This window comes from Fukomys damarensis, unplaced genomic scaffold (assembly GCF_012274545.1).
Source record: "Fukomys damarensis isolate Sample0158 unplaced genomic scaffold, DMR_v1.0_HiC HiC_scaffold_6, whole genome shotgun sequence".
Lineage (NCBI taxonomy): Eukaryota > Metazoa > Chordata > Mammalia > Rodentia > Bathyergidae > Fukomys > Fukomys damarensis.
The window spans coordinates 35,668,311-35,690,609 of NW_022900918.1; the positions used below are offsets into that span (position 1 = coordinate 35,668,311).

At 40.8% G+C, this 22,299-nt stretch overlaps 1 protein-coding gene across 2 annotated transcripts in view; it reads right to left on the reverse strand.

Moving 5' to 3' along the window:
- Positions 1 to 12,127: 12,127 nt before the first annotated feature.
- Positions 12,128 to 22,299, reverse strand: part of Poglut2 (protein O-glucosyltransferase 2) — a 13,159-nt gene continuing 2,987 nt past the window's right edge. Inside the window, exons 3-10 of one of the 2 annotated variants that reach the window (XM_010604635.1) lie at positions 21,038 to 21,243; positions 20,781 to 20,858; positions 18,493 to 18,665; positions 18,159 to 18,396; positions 16,398 to 16,607; positions 15,622 to 15,711; positions 14,277 to 14,384; positions 12,128 to 12,149 (exon numbers count right to left, since the gene is read on the reverse strand). In XM_010604635.1, coding sequence (XP_010602937.1) covers positions 12,132 to 12,149; positions 14,277 to 14,384; positions 15,622 to 15,711; positions 16,398 to 16,607; positions 18,159 to 18,396; positions 18,493 to 18,665; positions 20,781 to 20,858; positions 21,038 to 21,243 — 1,121 coding nt within the window. In that variant the 3' untranslated portion in view covers positions 12,128 to 12,131. The remainder of the gene's footprint in view (positions 12,150 to 14,276; positions 14,385 to 15,621; positions 15,712 to 16,397; positions 16,608 to 18,158; positions 18,397 to 18,492; positions 18,666 to 20,780; positions 20,859 to 21,037; positions 21,244 to 22,299) is intronic. The other variant, XM_019204613.2, reaches the window with a different exon arrangement.

Sequence of the window (22,299 nt, forward strand, 5' to 3'; positions counted from 1 at the left end):
CGCCGCGGGGCACGCCGGGAGCGGGAGTCCTCGGCCCTCCAGGCCTGATCGGCTTCCCGCCCCGGACACTGACGTCAGTGGAAGGTGAGCGCCGCTAGGAGCGAGCTGCGACGTACGTGTGCCACATCCCTCTGCTTGTCCTCTTGCCGTCCAGGCCACCCCGTCTAAGCGCTGCGGGTCGAAAGACACGGGGGTCACCACTGACCAGTGTAATGTCACGCTCCACAACCGCAGGATCTGCTCCTGTACAGAATCCCGCCGCTTCGTGCGCTTGTCCTAGGGTGGGCCAAGCCTCGCCGGGATCTTTGCCTGGATTGTTGAAACAGCCGCCTGCGCCTGTAATCCCAGCACTTGGGAGCTGAGGCGGGATGATTACGCGAGTTCAAGGCCACCTTGTCTCTAAACGAACAAGAACCAGCTACCGTCCCCACTTCTTCCCTGTGTCATCAGCACAACAGCCCACCATGGACGCCGTGGCGTCGTGACTCTTCTACTCTAAACCCTCTGAAGGTTTCCTGTCCCGCCGGTCATCCAAGTCAAAAGCCTCGGATTTCCTACTATTCTGTTTTCCGTGGCTCCTTCAACTCTAGGCAGCCTGGTCTCTTTGCTACTAGGAATTTCACACTGATTTTTCCTGCTTCTCAGCCCAGTTGGCGGTCCTCTATTTCCTTTCTTTCACTCATGTATCTTTTTTTTCAGAGAGGCCTTCTCTGATTGCTTTCTCATATTTCCAGTCCTTCTGCCCCAGTTACCTAACATGATAATCTGTCTCTTCACTAGGCTGTAAACTCCCTCATGAAGACAGGGGTGTGTGTGTGTGATGGTAAATCTGTGTATGGCATAGGGCCAGTTATTAGTTACTTTTTTCCTTGCTGGGACAAAATATCCGACAATCACAGCTTAAGGAAGGAGAGGCTTACTTTGGTTCACTGGGTGCAGAGGTTTCAGTCAGTAGTCGGCTGGCTCAAAGGCAGGGTAGCATGGCCGAGGGATGTGGCAGAGGTGAGATAGCTCATGACATGGAGAGCAGGAAGCAGAGAAAGAGATGGAGCAGTGAGGGAGAGAGATCCATCCAGAGAAATCCGTCTAGGCCATACCTCCAGCGATCCACTGCCTCCAACCAGGCTGCAACTCCCAAGACCCATTTAGCTATAAACTCATCAGTGCACTGCACTAATCCATTGCTGAGTATCACACCCCATGATCTAATCATCTCCCACAAGCCCCACCTATGAGCACAGAAGGCTTTGGGAGGAGATCTAGATATGTACAAGTCATAATAGGCAAAATGTTATGGTTTATATCTACACCCCCGCCAAAACCTCAGGAGCTCATAACTGGGGCTTTTCAGAGGTGGCTGGATGTAGGGTGTATGAATATGGATTAAGGAATGGATATATGGCAACTAGTCCACTGATTGCTTTAGCATAGTTCTGGGTGTGGATAATAGAAAGGCCCACCCTGGTTGTAGGTGGCACCAACCAACAGGCTTGTAGTCTGGATGGAATAAAAGTGAACGCAGAAGGAAGGCTTATTGCCTTCTGCCTGCCCTGCCATGAACTCTTCCTCTTTTGTGGCGCTCCTCTGCCAGGCCACCCTGCCTCGAAGCCAGCTGACTACAGACTGAAACCTCTACAAACTGTGAGCTGAAATAAATCTTTCCTCCTTTAACTTGTGAGTGTTGAGTATTTTGTCTCGGCAACGAGAAAAGTAACTAAGACACTGAAGGGTCTGCGCGGAAAGCCTGGAGACTGACTTTTAAAGGCTATGATGAAGAATGGAGTTCCTCTGAAGAAGCAAAAGAGGAGACTTCCTTCTTTTTTTCTGTTATCCGATCCAAGCTACAAGCCTATAGTTTGGTGCTACCCACATCATGTTGGGTCTTCCCTTTTCAGTAAATCCGTCATCCAGACACTCCCAGAACTGTGCCAAACTAATCCACTCGGTGTTTCTTATTCAAGTTAACACTACAATTAACCACCACAGCCAGGGAAATACTTCCTGAAAGAATGACTCGACCCATAGTCAATTCTCTTTCCTGTTACAGTGCGTAGGAAATAAATTCCTAAAAAACACACACTCATTGTCATTTATCATAAATGTTTTGCCAAATTATAAAGTCTTTATATTTCTTTCATGTCTGCTAATCTTCTAGCTATACCCGTTTTAAATACTTTTATTTACATGCCAAAACTTCACTTATTTCAAGTATATTATTCAAGTACTTTTACAACTGTTTGTAATCATTTACAACCATTTGCTACCAGATTGCAAATAATCTAAGAATATTTCCATTACCCCCCAAAAATAACCAATTCCTTCCTGTTCCTACTTGTGTGCTCACACAACTTCTAACATACTTCCTGTCTCTACAGATTTAACTCTTCTGGACATTCCAAATAAATACAACCATACGATGTGAAATTTTGTGTAATATCTAGATTCTTGCATGTAGAATGCTTTCAAGATTCATCCATGTCGTGGAATGCATCAGTACATTGTTCCTTCTTACTGTTTTTTTTTTTAATTGCTCAAAATTATTCTCAACAATTTTGTGTATCCATTTACCTGTTGATGGATAGGTGGCTTATTTCCAGTTTTGGTCTATTATGAATAATGCACTATTCAGAAAGACAGAAGGAGCTATGACAATAGAAACAGATTTGAGATACTAAGCTGCTGGCTGGGAAGATGAAAGAAGGGGTCCCAAGCCAGGAAAGATAGGAAATGAAGCCTTAGAAATCAAAAAAGGTAAGTCAAAGGGCTCAAGAAAGAACCATCCCTGGCAGCATTAGCCTGATGAAACTAATTATAAATTAATTCTAAAAGAATACATTCGTACTGTTTTAGACTACTAAGTTTGTGGTAATATGTCACAGTGGCCACAGGAAAGTAATATAAAAGTAATATGTGTTTGTGGACCAACATTTTAATTTCATGTAAGTTTTGTATGGGTGAAATATTACTCTGATTTTTTTTAACCACCTAGAAATACAACAATTAGTCTTAGCTTGCAGTCTATACAAAAACAGGTGGTAGCCCAAAGGCTGTGGTTTGAAATAGCCTAGGTCAAATATTATCACATTAATTCCACCAGGTATTAAAATAATAATATGTAATGATCATGGTGTTTTTATGTTTGAAAATTAGAATGCTAGTAATGTACTCCACTATGGATTAACGCAGTAAAAACAACAAAATAAAATAGGAACATTTTAATAGGTACCTAGAAATCATTTTTAAAATATAATGTACTTAGTACTTAGAAGCCTGAAGAAATTAATATTAGAATATTTAATATTGTAACAGTAATTTGTATACTTAAATTATAGTAAATATCTAATTTAACAATGAAAAATCTAAAGTAGTCACTACCACCTACCCCTTGTTTTTATCACAATTCGTAATTACCTTGCTTCTTTATTTTTTTTCATTCTTTATCCCAGATGGAATGGCAACTATTCACTGCTATATCTTTAGATTTTAGTTTTGCTAACATATTAGTGCTCAATAGATATCCTTTGAATTAGTTCCCAATTGTGATGGTTACTTTCATGTGAATTTGGTTGGGCCATGGTGCCCAGATATATGGTTGAACACTATTCTGAACATTTCTATGAGGACATTTTTGAATGAGATTAACACATAAATTGATGAACTTGGAGTAAAGCAAATAGCTTTCCATAGTGTGGGTGGGCTTTGTCTAATCAGTTGAAGAGCTAATTAGAACTAAAAACATGTTTCTCTTGAATGGGAACGATTTGTATAAATATCCTACTCTATAGTGGGATCCTGTGTCTCACTTTTTTCTCCTCTTTCTTCTCTACCATTATTTACTTTTTAAAACTTTTTTCTTTTTGCATCCTCCCATTTCTAATGTCTTACATGTTTAAGGGTATAACCATTAAGCAAGGCAAGGGTTTGAGTGGGACTCTCCAAAAACTTGTTCTCCTTCTTCACTAAAACTTGGGGAAGAATGTGTGCCTTCTTTCTTTCACTGGTGAGGTGTAAAGCTTGCAAGTACAAATTTCTGAAGCTGTAATAAAGAGTCCAATTCTGGATCTATTAATTGGGAGGTAGGGGAAAAGGGAATGTACCTTTGTATCAGCTGCCAAGTGCTACTGTGTATTTCCCTCTCTTGAGCATGCTGGGGCCTCTTGTGCTGCCACTGCCTAGGCCACAATACCACCACCACCACCACCCACAGTCCAGTAGCGTGTATGCTGCTTTACCAGGCGCACCTGGCTTTGTGGGTGCCTGGGTTTGCTGGCCCACTGAGTAAGCTCTTATTGGGAAACTTTCCCAGCAAGATTCTAGGCCAAGTCACTTGGGATTTGAAAACACAGCTGGAACAGTATCAAAGGTCCAGTCATGCATATGGTGATGTTGTCACCAGCTGTGATAAACGGGGGGGGGGGGCAGAAAAACAGCAGGGCTGCACTGCGTTGGTCTGCAAGGCTTATCTGGGCCACCTGAGATGCCCTGATACTTGACGTGAGCAAGACATGGGAGGTCCAGTGTGTATTGATCCCACCCTGGCTGTGACCCAGTCGCTGTGGTACAGGAATGCCAGCCCTGCTCCTGTGCACCAGTCTGGAAGCTTGCATACTAACAGCTGGGCACCAGGATTAAACAACAGCACCTGGTCACCTTCACCACATGAAATTTTCATTAAAAAATCTTTGAATAGTTGGATTCATTGGAGTCTATCCTACTATTAGTGGAGGTATCGTTAGCACATTTAGTATATATTAGTGGCAATATATCTATGTTTTTTGTCTTAGGGTTTATGCTATAACTGTACATGGCACAGTGTTGGCTCTTTTGGTGTGTCCATCCGTCTCCAGTTTTCCTCAGATGATATTGCCTTTGCTGGTTTACTTGATATTGCCAGTGAGTGTCACATCGTTGTTGCTCTTAATAGGTTTTCTCTATGCCAATACTGGATTGCCTTTGTGACTTTAACGGTACCGTAGTCCATTCCCAGATAACTGGATGCTGGGCCAATTATGCTGCATCCTCCCCTCCCACATTGACAGAGGGGACTGGATCTTGGGACAGAGAAAAAGAATATTGTTAGCCATGCCTCGCTTGAAAAGCAGACGAACTAAAGAGATCTCCATACTAGCAAGGAAGTCTTTCCACTATAAGCAACTACATACCTAAGCACAAAACAAAATTAAAAAAACAAAACAAAACAGAAGACAAAACAGCAAAATGCATCTCAAAGCCGATCCATGTCATGGGGGAGGAAAACAAAAGCCACACAGCTGAATCATTTGAAAGAATAACAAAGGAGATAGAAAAGAAAAGAAAAAGAAAGATCAATGAGGTGCTTGAAAATATAACCATTTAGATAATGAAGGTACTAAAGCAATCAGGAAGTTTAAGTCTCCAAATAGAAATCCAAGAGATTAAAATGATATTGAAAATATGGCAGCAGAAACGGCCATGAGAATTAGAAGATAGGGATATTTTCAAGACCAGTTATTCAAAGACACTTTAAAAATGAAGGGAACGTGAAGAGTGGATTCAACATCGCCTGTATAACACAAAGAAGACTACTCTAAGATTAATTAGAATAAGTGAAGAGTCAGAAGATAACACAAAGTGCATTAAAAAAAAAACAACCCTGTTTACAGGCAGAAAGGAGGAGGGAGCAAAGGAGAAGGAAATTAAAAAACTTGTTTACAGAAATAATAGTGGAAAACTTTCCAAATATTGGGAAAGAACTAAACATATAGATAAGTGGGGTGTTTAGCACCCCAGATGGCCATTGTTGATGGGAATATAAACTAGTAAAAGTGTTATTAAAATCAGTATGGAGATTCCTCAAAATAAACTATGAGAAATTCCATTCAGCCTAGTCGTCCCCTCCTAGGTATCTTCCTAAAAGAGTTAAAGACATCAGATTACAGTGATAGATGCATACCCATGTTTATAGCAGTGCAATTGACAATAGCTAAGTCCTTATATGTCCATCAACAGATGAATGAATAAAGAAAATGTGGTATTTATATGCATTGGAATACAATTCTACCGTACAGAATGATGAATTTGAGTCATTTGTAGGAAAATGAATACATGTTGAGACTATAATGTTAAGTGAAATAAATCAGACACATAAGCATAAATATTGTCTGGTTTCTCTTATATGACAAATCCACATTATAAGTAAAAAGCAAATAAATGATAGATAATAGAAAAACAGAAATTTAAATCACTCATACCTTTGGCTTAGTCAATTCACCAGAAATATTTGCAAGAGATGAAAATTAGCAAGAATGCAATGGAGATGATGAACTATTATGGTCTGGAACCATGATAAAGTCCTCCATGTTTATATACTGAAGAGACCATCTAGGGGTCTGCATATTAATGGTAGTTCTACTGAGAAAAGGACAGGGATTGAAAAGAGTCATTTTAAAAATTATGAGCATGTGTTACATTTGTTATTTATTAAAAGTAAATGATTACTCTGAACTTTTTATTGTGAAATAATTTTGTCTCTGTGGGAAGTTACAAAACTGAATCCAAGAGGCCCATGATACCCTGCACTCGGATTCCCCCGGGGGTAGCAATCTTACATAACTACAGTAGAATACGGAAACATGATGTTAGTGCAGCACACAGAGTTCATTCAAGTGTCTCCAGGTAGACACAGCCCTGGCTCCATGTAGTTTTAGCTCTGCTCCGTGCATATTCATGCAATCACCACCACAACCCAATCAACAAGAATAATCCACCATCACTAGTACCCGTGAAGCTACTCCTTACAGCCCTACCACTCCTCTCCCTTATTCATAATAGCTCTCTTTTTTTTCCTCCGTGAAATGAAACAGAATGTCGTGCTATATTGTTGAGTGAGACATTCAGTTGCAGATGGGAAAGTTGGAGATGGGAAAACTGGCTGTGATCTTTCAGTTCAATTTCTCATGCTCTCATCCCACCGATCAAACTGCACGTCCAGTTCGCTGATCCAGACCTCGATAGACTTTCACAGACGGGAGGTGTAGGTTTGTCAATGACAGATCACACACTCCACGTCCAACAGTTCCGAATTCCGCCCTGGAATCTCACTGGTCCTCATTTAGGGTTACAAGATTTATAAGCAAGCAGGATCGATTAGGAATCCCATCCTGTCAAAACCCACTTTTTATCTATTTTTACCGCAAAAGGCCATGTTCGTTACATGAATTCCTGCCGGGCTTATGTGTCTGACACTCGAGGCCCAGGGAGCACACAGGCCACCCGTGGCAGCAGTGTGACCGTGATGGACTGAGACGGCGTCTCTCTCAGGATGGTGGGAAGAGAGAGCTGTACATGTCCTGGAAATTTCGGCACTTTCTATATTTCAGGAGTCATAAAGTGAAAGAAACGGTAAATCTCTGGTCACTTTAGCTGCCAAAGTTTATACCTTTAGATAACGCAGACAGCCTTTTTGCCGATTAGAAATACTGTGTTTTGTTTCCTGTCGCTAATCCTGTGGGAGTGATCTTTGGATGTAGTGTGTGCTAGAGATCCTGTTGTGCTTCTTTTATTTGTGCATATCCAGTTGTTCTGGCTCCATTCGTGGATCTAGGAAAACTTTCCCAACATCATGATTCGGTATCCCAAACTGAGTTTCTACATAGACCAAGGTCTGTTTACCGGTGTTCTGGAATTGTTCTTTTTTCCCCATCCCCACACCAATACCACATGGCCTCACATACTTCAGCTTTGTAAAAAGACTTGCTGCCTGGTGGGGGGGTCCTTACAATTCCTTCTTTCTCAAATAATTTTTCTGAGACTTTGCAGAACCCATAAATTTTTAAAGAAAAACTTTGAGTTTCACAGAAACAGGGATAGAGCATATTTTGATTAAAATTACACTGACTCTATATATTGTACCATGTGGGAAGATTTGCGATCTTTAGTATTGTTTTTGTTCATCTATAGACATATAATATCTTTTAATTTAAGTAGGTTAAGTTTTCAGAAATTTCAGTGTAAATGTCCTTAAAGAAGAAATACATGACTTTCAAAACTATTACATGTTATACATTTTTATTTCATCCTCCATTTCTGTTGAAATATTTCTATTGAAATATAAGTATATTTTATATGCTGGTGTGTATCTAGCAAATGCCACTTTCTTTGTTAATTCCAACAGTTTACCTACAAATTTGTTGGGTTTTCTGTATATTAAGGCATATCAGCTGCCTTTAATGACAATTTTATTTTTAAATTCTTATATTATTTGTTTCCTAAACCTACTGTGCTAGTTTAAATCTCTACCAAGCACTATGTTGAATGTGTGTGATGGAAAGAATCCTTATATTTTTCCTAATTTCTAAGGAAATGTTTTTAGAAGATGTACTGGGTTGAGGAGAGGCCCACAAAAGATATCCTATCCTGGATACCTGTAAATATGAACTTGTTTAGAAAGAATCTTTGCAAATATAATTGAAATTCTTGAGATTGTCCCTGATTTAGCATGGACTTTTTTTTTTTTTTTTTTTGTACCGGGGATCAAACCTAGCTTGCAAGGCAGGCAATGGAACCATTGAACCCTGGCATGGGCTTTAAATCCAATGACAGGCCCTAAATCCAACAAGTGTCTCCAAGAGAAACACAGAGAGCAAGAGTATGTGTTGACTGAGGCAGGGACTGGAAGGCAAGTCTACAAAGCAGGAATTCTGAGAACTGCCAGCTGCCTCCAACAGCTGGAAAGAAGGTACTGGAAGCTATTCTCCCTTAGAACTTCCAGAAGGAGCCAACACTGCCAATACCGCGATTTCAAACTTCTGGCTCCAGAACTGTGAGAATAAAATTCTGCTGTCTTAAGTCATCATGTGTGGTTATTTGTTGAGGTAGTGCTGAGAAACTCATATAGCAGATATGAAGGACATTGCTTTAGTGACCTTGAGCTAAAGAAGGATTTCTTTTTTCATGTATTTTAATTAATGATTTAATTTTGAAATGTAGACCCACAAGCAATTGGAAGATTGCATTATTTACAGAGGTCTGTGCACCTTCTACTCAGTTTTCCTCGATAGGAATATTCTTACAAAATTATATTACTATATCCTGTAAATGCACCCATACACCATGTAGCCTTTGGCCTTTCTCTCTTAGTGTTAATTCTCTGGAGATTCACCCACAGTGTGATATGCATCAGGGAGTACTGTTCCATGGTGTGGATGTACCACTGCTGTCCAATCTCTCACCCAGTGAAGAACACCTGGGCATTTTCACTTTGGGGCATATATGGGAAACCCTGCTATAAATATTTGTGTACAGCTTTTTTAATGAACACTTCATTTCTCTGGGACAAATGTCAAGAGCAACTGCTGCATTGTAGAAATTTCTAAACATTTCTCAGAGGTACTGTGCCATCTTAAGTTCTCTTCAGTAATAATCGAGGAGTCCAAACTCTTTTCATCCTTGCTAGCATTTGGAGTTTTTTTTTTTTAAACTTTTCTGGTATATGTTTTATAATATCTCATCATGCCTTTAATTTTCACTTCCCCAATAGCTAATGTTATTAAATACTGTACCTTCGTGTGTAACCAACAACTACCTGTGCTTTTGGTGAAAATATATGATCACGGAGGATAGGGATTTCTTAAACCAGGCTCGAGAAGTGTTAGCTATAAAAGGAAAAAGACTGATGTGTCCTCTGTTTTCAAGTCATGCTCTTTTGAACCTTAAAAGACATTTCAATGCCAACAAACATGTCATAAAATAAGAGGTATGTAGCATATACAACCAACAGAGGACCAACTCCATGATATACTTCTAAAATCCACCAGGAAGTCAAACAGTGTAGTATAAAAATGGGCAAAGAAATAAAAAACAAAAATTTATAAAAGAGCAACACAAATGGCACAGATGGCTCCTAAGTATATGAAATAGTGACCAGCCCCACTAGTAATTAGAGAATGAAAAGGAAGACATAGAGAGTTATCAGTTTGTACCAAAGAGATTGGGAAAAAATTAAAAGGCTGATCATATAAAATACTAGCAAGGAAGTAAAACAATTGGAAATTCTACACACCACCAGAGGCAGAAAAACTGGGACAATCAATTTGGAATAAGATGTATAAACTCTATAACCCAGTAATTTGGTTTCTAAGCAAATGTAGCCAAGAAACACGAATAAGAATGTTCACAGAGGGCCGGGGATTTAGCTCAGTGGTTCGGATGCCTGCCTTGCAAGTGCAAGGAACCGAATTCAATCCTCGGTAAAAAAAAAAAAAAAAGAATGTTCACAGAATCATTGAAAATGGGAACAACCCAAGCATTTATCAACAATGGAATAGTAAAATCAAGTGATCTCATTTATATGGTGAAATATTGTCAACCTACTAAAGAGAATGACTCGCCATTACACATACCAATGATAGGCAAGTACCAGCAACCAAAAATACACCTGGAACCAGGTATGGTGGCATATTCCTGCAATCCCAGCCCTCTGGGGGACAGAAGCAGGGGGATTTCAAGTTTTAGTCCAGCATGGACAATACAGACTTAGCAATACTCTGCCTCAAAATCAAAGAAAGGACTGAAGATGTAACTCAGTGTGAAGGCCCTGGGTTCAATCTCAGCACACACACGAAAAAACCCATAAATAAAAGCAAGGACAACTGTTACAGCTCTGGTGCTGTTTGCCTGGGATTGGGGCACAGGTGAGATGAGGCACGAGGGACACTTGTATGGTGCCAGCAATAAATCTAACTCTGAACCCCAGTGCGAATGTTAAAAAAAATAAATAAAAAGAACAGTAATTGAAGTAGTCAAAACAGAGGACATTCCCACCTTTACCATAGGGGAAAAGAAACCTCGTTTCGGATTGGGACTCAATTTCAAATACATCATAGTCAGTCAAGTGAAGATGCAGAACCCACCAGCAGGGTGGGGGCCACTCAACACTTCCTAAGAGGAAGCATGAGGGCGAGGGAGATTCTAGCCAGACAGCAGGATTCTTGCTCAAAACAGCGGTGATCAACTGTCCCCTGGATGACGCAGGATGAGGCCCCCGACTGGATGTGGTACGTGATTAGATGTGTGGGTTTGTGTTAAGCTCACTTAGCAGGCTCTTGTAAGTATACAGAGGCCTTGGGGAACGTTGTTGGGGAGCCTAACGAATGTTTGGTTAAGTGAAGAATCTTTGTGGTTACATGCAAGTTTTCTTATAATTACTTTCTATGCATAAATGTTTTACATTATCTGTAGACAATTTTTTAAAAATTATAAAAGATTAACTGGAAGATGACAGAAAAGAGACCGTTTGGTAAAAAATTTTTGCAAGGCATTATATATGTGTGGCTTAGTTCCTTTTTAATTCTTTAACCTCATTTCAAAGTGATTTTTACTTTCATTCCCCCACGTAGCATCTGTTCGCCTTCTCGCTGCAGGCATAGAAGAGCCTGGCAGTCAAGTGCTTCAAATATGGTGAGGAAGAGAGACAACTTACAGACAGTGACCATAGGGCACGTAATGGTGAACACCAGGAAACGGGAATGCAGAGAGAGAAATCCAGACAAGACGACGAGGTCAGCTTTGAAAGATTCATCCAAACTGGATGCCGAGCAAGTCATGGCAGCCCAGACCGAGGGAAAAGCAAATTTAAGGATGGTAAGGAGACAGGCATAGATGGAACCATGATGGGTTTGGTTTTGCCAGACCTCCAGGTTCACATTAGGAAGAGGTGAGACATTTTATTCCGGACAGAGGTAGAGGCCTCCGTAGAATGTATTAGTTAGAGTTAAATAGGTTTGCTTGTGACTTAGTAAATATCTGAAATAACAGTGGCTTAAAGGAGACTGGGGTTTGTTGCTCGGTGTTGAAAATGAAGGCAGGGTGGGTTGTGGGCAGGCTGAGTCAAGGAATCAGAGTCCTCTTTTTATGCTACATGGTCCAAATGCAGCTAATAATCAGCACAACACGGCTTTTAAAATAAATGTGATTTTATTATAAAATTCTAAAAATGTGCTTTCAAGGACAGTCACGGGAATACTGTAAAGCAGAAACATCTTTATAATGCAAACAATTTCATACATTTTAGATCATCTGTGCAATTAACACTTGAAAAATATTCTTCTTTTCAGCTAAGAGCACCATGATTTGAATGGAAGGTATTTTGCATGTCAGAGTTCATCTTTGGTCTGCAATTAAGAAGGAAAATATTTAGAGCCATCAGGAAGTCTTCTAGGAGTCCAGAAAACTTATCCTAGTTGATTTTTTAAATTGAGTTTATTGGTACTTTTTAGGTCTACAGTACAGTTACATTCATCATTGGGATCTTGTACCTTTACATGGCAGGTCTTCGTTCTCATTTTTTCCCCATTCCCCTGCCCTCCCTTCACCCCCTCCAAGCTCCCCTATTTACAAAGACTTTGTTTCCATTTTTCCTTTTCTCATATCTTTTCCCCTTATTTCCTTTCCTCTACCCTTCCGCTTCCCCTACACCTTTAGTCCTTTTCTTCCCATTTCACATTGTCAGTTATACTATTTGGATCTTATTTACACTTTTAGTTTTTCACACCAGAGAAACTATTTGGTATTTACACATGTATGTCTTATTTATTTGACTTCAGAGTATGGCCTCAATATGCATCCATTTTCCTATGAATGCCTAGTCAATTGTTTCTGACTGAAGATGAGAGGAAGAAAAAAAATAGCTAAATTGTTGCTAAATGCTTTTAGGGCTCAAAACTATTTCTGGAGGATCTCACGGACCCACTGGGAAAATCTCTCTGTTTCACAGGGCTACCAATGGGAGAGCCACACAACCACCTGTTTGTGTAACCATACAGCCCTGTGTTACGAACATTATCAGCTGGGGGCTGCAGTGCGCAAAGAACAAGAAATGAACAAAGCTACCATTCTGTCCCTAACTTGCACTAATCACGGGGAGAATGACTGGGTAATTCCTCTAAATCATTTAGATAACAAGTAAAAAAAGAAACAGGAGTGCAGACAGAGTGCTGCATCAGAATGCTTTTGCAGCCAAAGTAGAAAACACTGGGATACCAAGTCAGGAGCTTGGTGAAAGGTACCTTCTGATTTGCAATTCCTGTTTCATCACTGGCTATAAGTGAGTGTATGGCCTTGCGGCACAACAGGAGTTCACACTGATGGTGTACCGTTCAGAGGCCAGTTCATGGTGAGGCAGTTTTCCAAAAAAGATAACCACACTCAAAACAGCCAAAATTCTGATCTTTAGCGTGTGCTGCCCGCCATGGTGTAAACACTCCTACTAGGCTGTTTCCAAGCTACCTAAACCTTAATTAATGTACAAAATGCCTGAATATTTAATAACGGGTAAGCTCTTATAAGCTGGTTCTGTTACATTGGTGGGGCCTGTAGTCACCTCCCTCCTTTTAAATGCTCTTGAAAAGTATGCCAAATCTGCTTACCATCTTTGATTCTAATACTCATTTAGAGTTTCTTCATCCTGAAACATGATGATGTTGCTTAAAGTAACGTCAAGCCAGGGGCAGAGGATTTAGATCAGTGGCACCGCACCTTCCTTGCAAGCACAAGGTCCTGAGTTTGATCCCCAGTACCACACACACACACACACACACACACAAAGTCAAGTCAGTATATTTACACATGCGTGTATGCATGCACACACCCACCCACCCACGTTTATGAATCTATATTCCTTCAAATAAACTACAGTCTACAGTTAAAAACAACATTATTCCACCACACTGTCTCCTTATGCAAACATATACACAATCTGATCAGGAGAGACTGGTTTTCACCTTGCTAGATGATCTGAGCTGAATTCTTCTTTGGTCTCAGCTTTAACCATAAAATAAAAAAATGACTGAATAGCGTCTAAGGTCCTTTTTAGCTTTGTAAGTATGGATGTGAAGGCATCATGTAGTGATAGCAAGAGAGGTTGTCTTGAAATGATTTGATGACAGGACATTCGTAGTTGTATGCTTTTTCATATGTGTACTGGGCTGATGAACATGGCCAGAGCTATCTCACGGGGAGAAGTTCTATGCGAAAATACGTTTCAACTGTCAACATCTACTTGAAGGCCACACATCTTAAAGAAGGCTGTCTTTACCTCTGCCTGAGAGCTACTCTGCCTTCTCATGGATCTGTACTTTAGCGCCCTTCTTGTGCACTGTTATTCTCTCCTACATCCATCTCCCTGGTAGACTGAGTTGCTTGGAGGCCTCATCAGGAACTCAAACTCATCGCCCGACTGAATGACCCGAAGAATGAATGCACAGCGCCCCCACTCACTCTGGCGAGGTCAGTTCTGTTACCTTTGTCCTATGGCACGAGCAAGGGAAGAGGTCGTCCTCAGTCTGTGGCTCTACCCTCTTCATGCCCTCGCGGATCTGGGGCCTGCTCACTTGCAAACTGGCATATTCCTAGAAAGCAGCCATAGAGAAGCATTCCTTCTTCAGGACTTTAAGTACATTTACAATGAGACGTGCTGGAATTTATAGGCCATGGGTCACTTAACTCCCTTGTGTGAAATGATTAGGTGTAAAGTCCTCCATAAACACCCAGTTTGAGTCCTGCTGTCCTCTGACTCTGTTTCTCCCTAACAGACCTCACGTTACTCCATCCCAAACATATGTGGCTGCTTTTATTTATTTATTTAACCACCTTCTGCTTTATAATGAAAATAGTTTTGCAGTCTTCCCCACAATGAGAATTTGAGGACAGAGACTACTTCTGCCTTCCCCGCCATGGCTTCTAGAAGCCTCAATCACCACCTTCATTTATTACGGTCTTGGTATGGGACAGACACTAAACACTGAGGCTAAAAATTAGCTAAATAAATGAACGCAAACCAGCGGCTCTTTAGAAATTTGCACAGTAAATCTCCCCATTCATTCACTTACAGTTAACCCAGCGAATCCCTTCGTTATCTCCTAGGGAAGGTTACAAAATTGGAGGGGGCAGTACAGATCGGAAGTAGACCAACTCTGCTCTGCAGCAGAGCCCGACATGTGGAGTTCAATATCTAACTCTGAGACAAACATCCCCCTGCCCCCAGTACCAGGGATTGAACCCATGACCTTGTGCTTGAGAGGAAGGCACCGTGCCACTTAGGTAAATCCCCGGCCCTGACACAAACCTCTTAATCTAGCTCTACTACTATTATTAGCAAATAACTTGTTTCCTGTTGTGTTTTTTAAACAAAACCTTTAAAATGTCAGGTGTACTTCGATTACAATTACTAAATGCTGGGTTCTTGAAGATAATTTTCAAGAAAAATTTGGGGTCAGGAAAAGAGACCTAAACATACATTTTATTTTCACAAATAAAAACAAAAGCAAAACCCAGAAATATAACAAAAGGTAATGCAGCAGCAGTGTAATAGGAAAATATAAATCCTGTAACTTTGTAGGGTTGGAGGCCAATTTTCTAATCAGGTACCACATCATTCTAATTCAAATACTTATCACTTAATATTGTAACATTATCCATCAGCTAATCTTTGGTTTTCAAAAATATTATTATTTAATATCTGTCCATGATTTCCACTCAACGAAGTACAACTATCTCCTTATTTTAACACATTCTTAAAAATTGTGAAGTGAAATATTATTTTCCAGTAACATAGTTATATGACTTGTTTCTTTGGGAAATACTGACCTGGAAAAGTTTGAAATAATAACAGAATATGTCATCACCCATGAGATTATTTCTTGCATATTCTTGTCCTGCTTTCGCAATCTTCTTTGCCTAGGGGAATTTTTAAAAATCCTTTAATGGAACATATGTTTTCCCATACAGACACACGCAAACAGGTGTTCACAGAACATTCCCGGTGAGCCAAAAGCAAGAAACATACCCTTCTGGGTAGTGCTGTATTGCAAAAGGAACACTTCACAGAGGATTTGTTCGAATCAAAGGGAGGTTTTCAAAACTTGAAAGTTTGAGAAGTCATATTGGGCTCCCTAGAATTAGGCCTCTTGTGGAGAGAGAAGAAACACACCAGGCTAGGTGATAGTGACTCTGTAAATAAATGCCAAGATGAAGCTGTCTTCATGCGCCAGCCGCACCGTACTCAGCAGCGACCCTGGATCTCGTTCACCTAATCCCTCATGTGACTCCGCAGCAGAGTTAGCGACATATTCTGCTGGAATGGCCACCTGAATTTTCACATTGCTCCTACAGGCAGTGCTTGTGGTTCAGAGAGAGGAAGAATAATCAAGGCCACAGCGCAGCTTGTTTCACACGCACAGTGGACAGCGGATGCAGGGTGCAACAGCTGTGTTCCTCATAAGAGGAACTGCAGTGCTCCCTGTAAACAGGCAGCTTTGGTGCAAGGTAAAAGATGTATCACCGCATCTCACACAAGATATTTCAAGTGCACCTGTGACACTGGGCTCCAAAGGGGAAGAAGCCTTCTAGGAGACTGACCTTACCTCCGCGTCATGATCCTTGGCCCACTGAAGTTTTTCCAGCAGATCACTCAGGTTGCTTTTAACCGGGATGTAGTGTTTCCAGGGCTGCAGCTCATTGTAAAAGTGCTCATAGTAGATGGAATCCTGCTTGAGCACAACACTGTCACCCACCAGCAGATAAGGCAGGCGATACGCTGCCACCGTGCCATCGATGTTTATCTGATACTTATGCTGCAGAACAGTAGCAGAGCAGAAGAATCCTCTGTTAGATCTCCGTCTGCCACCCTCTTTATCTCCTTCCCATTCCACACATTCATCTGCCATCTTCAGATTAAAAAGCTGGCCGGATATCGCCCCGCTGCCGTCACCTTTCAGCAAGGGCTGTCCCAGAGCATGCTGATGTAGAGAGCTGAGCGCTCCTTCTGAGATGGCCCTAGATTTCACAAGGGAAGCAACACATCGAATGCCCAAAGCAGCCAGTAAAGCAAAGCAGGGTCCTCAGCTATGTCCGGGATTCTGAGATTCCTGTACATCCTTATTGACTGCACGCGTGACCCTAATGACGGCACAGTCTGTACCAAGTGAACTGTATTTTATAAACACCAGATGGCCCAAAGTGCCAGACAAGAACATTTATGAATAAAAATATTCATAGAACTGTGGTAATCAATAGCCTTGGTCACAGAAAATTCAACAGGCAGGGAAAGCTAAGGCATGATGTAACACCACACTCAAGAAGGCCCGGGGAATAAATAACTTTGTTTTTTTCCTCATTGAGTTTATTGGTACATTTTAGGTATGCAATAAATACCTTTCTTTAGCTATAATCCTTTCAAAACTCATTGCGATGTAGTGGGGCGTGGTGGTGTATGTAATCCTAGCACTCTAGGAGGCTGAGGGAGGAGGATCTCAAATTCAAGCAGAACCTAGGCCACTTAGTGACTTCGATCCTGACTCAAAATAATAATTTTTTTTTTAAAGAAAAAGGGCTGATTATGTAGCTCAGTGTGAAGGCCCTGGTTTAGTTCCTAGTACTGCAAAACAACAACCAAAAAAATGAACAAAAACTTTGAGCTAGGTATATGGAAAAAAACTGGCATTCATGAAGTCTGCCTACCTCCACGGAACCCAGGAAAAGCTACTCTAGGCAGGTAGCACTTGCTAATCGTTTATCTTCCCCACCCACAGGACTACCCTTTGCCCATCTTTCTCTCCACCCAAGAGGGCTTCCGAAACCACCCAGTCGGTGGTCTAGAGGGCAGGGCAGTATGAGGTCCTAAAGAGGGGTCATTAGAAAAAAGGGTTACTCTCTGTAAAGCAAGAGCAATCCACATTCTTGGTGCACAAAGCCATTCTTCCTCCCCAGAATTCCAAGGCAGGATATCTGGATGGGTTTCAAGTCGTTCCTCAACAGGAAACCTGATAAGCGACATCTTGTTATAATGCTGTGGTTTGGGGAGAGATAACTGTAACGTGGCTGCAATGCATGTATTAATAAAAAAGGGGTCGAGCAGACATTGTGCTTAAGAGTTAGATGGAAAAGAAATGATAGTTCTCCCTGGTCCAAGCTCAGCCCGCGCACACTCAATGTCAGGGCTGAGTGTGAGGAGAGTCCCAGGCTGCAGCGCATCCGCAGGAACCCCGTGCCTCAGTGCTCACTATGGTTTGTGCTCCTCTCTCCCACCCTCTGTAATTTACAGGCTTCGGTCTCCCTTCCCCAACGCGTGACTTCTGTATACACTGGGAAAGCAGAAAGCACCGGCATGCGGGATGTTGTCATACCTTGAAGAAATCGAAAAATGAGATGTGCTTCACAATGGGACCGTACAGGCTCTCGTCGTGTTTAAAGAAGAAAAAGTTGGTGAAAGCGGCATCGATGAGTTCTGGGTGTTTTCTGCTGAGTTTCACCAGCTCCAGTCTCTCTTTGCGGCTGTCTCGTCCTCTCCAGAGGGCTGTGGTGTTCTTGCTTTCCCAGGGAGGCCCCGTGTTGGCTTGCACGGACATCATGTCCAGACTCACTCTGGAAGACAGAAAGCGTGCCACGCCTTCCTCACACGTCCTCACATCACAAGGGTGCATGGACAGGGACTCACCAAAGAGGACAAACCACTCTCACCGGCCCATGGTTTCTAGAACAGAGTCGGTCAAGTCATAGGTGGGCATCACGATATCCTTGGAATCCGTGGAGCCACACCAGGAAAAGATGGGATGGATGTTTGAGTTGGACTTCTTCTTTTCCAAAGGCCAGTCTCCCAAATTAACAAAGAACTCCACATCTGGCATCTTCACCTAGGAGAAAAGAAAGTAGAGCCGATTCACAGTTTTTGTACCGCACGATGCATTGTATTTCTCAGTCAAAATCAGTACTGCACCAAATGAAAGGCCAACCTCACAAGCTTCATGCAGTGATAATTACTTTCGTTTGAACAGTGGGTGATGTTTCAGAATGTGGTCATATATGTCAGAATCCTAAATTGCCTTCTGCAGCATCTAAACTGACCAACACACTTATTGCAAAAGGGATGAGGTAGCAAAGGTAATTCCTGTTCTAATGCTACTAAGACACTAAGATGAGCAAAGACATAAAGAGGATTATTGGAAAATAATACGAAAAATAGCACTTGGGGGCCAGGGATGTAGCTTAGTGGTGCCAGCACCTGCCTTGCAAGCACAAGGTCCTGAGTTCAATCCCCAGTACCATACACACACACACACACACAAAGTAAATAAATAGCATTTGGTATTTCTAGCCCTAGTTTCTTGTTAATGAGTCAGATGCTTCCATTAAAAAAAAATGTTCACCAGGTAGGTGGTGGTAACAGGATTTGAATCCAGATAACTTGACATTACATCCAGTGTAGTAACTTCCAAGCTATGCAGCTTCTACTAACCAATGGTGTGAACATGTTAAAAAGAACTTGCTTTATGTAGCCATGGAAAATGCTTAGAGGATTTACAAAACAACATACGTGTGTTTAAACAAAAAATATTTCAGTCAAAGATGAACGGCCATCAATCCCCTGCAAAACAGTCCCTTTGGCTTTGAACACACTGATTCCATCAATCTTGCCTCTTTCTGAAGCAGTTCTGAAAGTCTTTTTTGGGAGTGTCATTACTTGTGCTGTGATGGCTGCCTTGATGTTCTGAACTGATTCACACCATTTATCTTTTGTGGTCATTTTAACTTTGGAGAAGAGTTAGAAGTCACGTGGTACCAGATCTGGTAAGAAGGTGGATAAGGACACTGTTACGTTTCTAGAAGCCTGCCTTTCTGTTGGGTAGTAGTTAGCAGCAACAGTCACTGTAATTTTGATCATACTTTGTAAGGACATTCAAAAGTGGGCTTCCAGAACTGCTTCAGAAAGTGGCCAGAACAACAGGAAAAGCATATTGGAAGTGAGGGGGGAGTGCTTTGAGGGGGATTAATAGCTGTGTGTCTTTTACTGCAATGCATTTTTAAAAATTTAACCATTCACTGTATTTTTGATCACTTCATTATATATTTTCATTCAGAACTGTAGTGGTCAATTTGAAAATAATCTTGAAAAACTAGAGCCTTGGAGACAATTCTTATTTTTTCATATAATGACACAGATAGGCAAAAACACATCTGCTAATATTCTGATGTTTTGTTGGTATCTATCAAAAGATGAATGAATAAAATGTGCAATTTATACATAATGGGCTACTGGTCGGCTATAAAGAAAGATAAACTTGAGCTGTTTGCAGGAAAAAAGATGCACAATATTAAGTGAAATAAATCAGACACAAGCTTAAATATAAAGTATAAATAAATTATAGTATAAATAAATTAAAGAGCACAATAAGCGATAACAGGAAGTAGGGAGCTAAGTCTTTTACAAATGGGAAGAGGCCAAGAGATGAGAAGTTTTATTTTTTTGTTTGTTTGGGTTTTTTTTGGTGTTTTGAGACAGGGTCTCACTAGTAGTTGAGACTGATCTAGAACTCACTATGTAGCCCAGGCTAGTCTTGAACTCAGTGATCCTCCTGCCTCAGACTCCAGAGTGCTGGGATTATAGGCGTGCACCACCACGCCCAGCTAATTTCTTTAGTTTTTTAGTTATTTTTTTTTTTGGTGAGATGAGGAGTTTAAAAAAAATAACTTTGTGTTATGTACACATATAACTTCCCATGAGGCATGTAGTCATTATGCACAGTAAATATGTACTAATAAAAAATTGTTTTTAATGTTATCTTAACCACTTTGTGTGACAGCCCTGGGAAACTAATACAGGTATCCTACATGAAAAAAACTTTAGAACAGTATTATAGTACAGCTCCTGAACCAAATATCCTTGGTATTGTTAGTTTTAGTTTGAAAAATTAAACCATAAAGCCTGATATAACATTTCTTCTTACAAGTGAGAAGAAACACACACTCACCTTTCTAGTCAAAGAAAGCAGGATGGCATCCATGAAAATTCTAAAACCTACATGCTCACCATGAGTCTTGATATAAACCTAAAAGAGAATTTGACATTTACTATGTTAGCTCTAAAGTCCTGGCAGGCTTCACTGAGACAAAGCTTTGGCACAGTTATTTCGGGTAGGTGATGCTTAAATAAACTATTTAGTTAGACATAGTCAAATGTCAACACAAAACAAAATCGTGAAAACCAGCAAACCTCAACACATTGTACCTTGTTGTCCTTTAAGGTGTAGTGACACAAACTCTGCCTTTGTCCAAATCTTTTGGGGATTTCGGTTGCGATCTTTTCTGGATCAACAGCAGGGAAATGTGCCAGATCTTTCTGAATCTGGGGAAAGAACACCGGGCAGTTCATCTCCTGCAGCCAGGCGGCGCTGTCTTCCTGAGGACAGTCACAGTTTTCATGGTAAACTGGCCCTGTTTGCAAAGCACAACAGTGAAGTTTCACTCAGCCTTCAAAACATGTAACAAAGCCACAAAATGAGGGCCTCCTACCTTCTGAGTAGTTAGGCCCGGAGGGGCTTTTGATTGAAAGCATATTTTTATTTGTTTGCTTTTTGTTTTTGTTTTTGGTACTGGGGATCAATCCGAACCTGGGGTCCTTGTGCTTGTGAGGCTGGCAGTGGAACCACTGAGCTAAATCCTCAACCCTTGAAAATATATTTAAAAAAATTCTTTTATTATATTGGGGCATTATGTGTAAGTTGACCTTGTATTTTCACAGCTCTTCAGAGAAGTCTTGTGATAATTTCATGTTCAGGTGGACAAAGCCAGGTGGTACTAAATTTATGTTCTACAGTGCATATTATTCATTACTCTTTATGTTTGACGTGCTTAAGAATCGCCAAATATTGGTAAAAGACTATGAGAGGAGTGTACCTCCTTCATTGAAATTTATATGAATATTTCAATAGTCTATTACACAAACAGCTTCTTTAAGTGTCTAAGGTACTTTTCTCAATGGTTAAATCATCATCAGTAACAACAAAAGTAAACAAAGAACTCCAACTAATTTTTGTTTTTGGTGGTACTGGGGATTGAACCTAGGGCCTCTGTACTGAGCTACATCCCTAGCACTACTCACTTTATTTTTAACTGTTAGATAAAGTCTTATTAAATTGCCCAGGCTGGATGTGAATTTGTAATCTTCCTGTTTTAGCCACCCAGAGTGCTGGGATTACAGACAAGCACAATCATGCCTGGCTCTATGCCTTTCCAAAATTTCTTGGAGAAGACACATAAAGCAAAAATAATCTTAATAAGGAAAAAGAAAAAAATATGAGAAAATGAAAATATGGAAATAAAGATTTTGTAAATAGGGAAGGGAGGATGGGGTGAAGGGAGGGCAGGGATATGGGGAAAAAATGAGAATCAAGGCCTGTCATGTAAAGGTACAAGATCCCAATATTGAAAGTAACTGTACTGTATATCTAAAATGTACCAATAAACTCAATGAGAAAAAAAAAAAAAAAA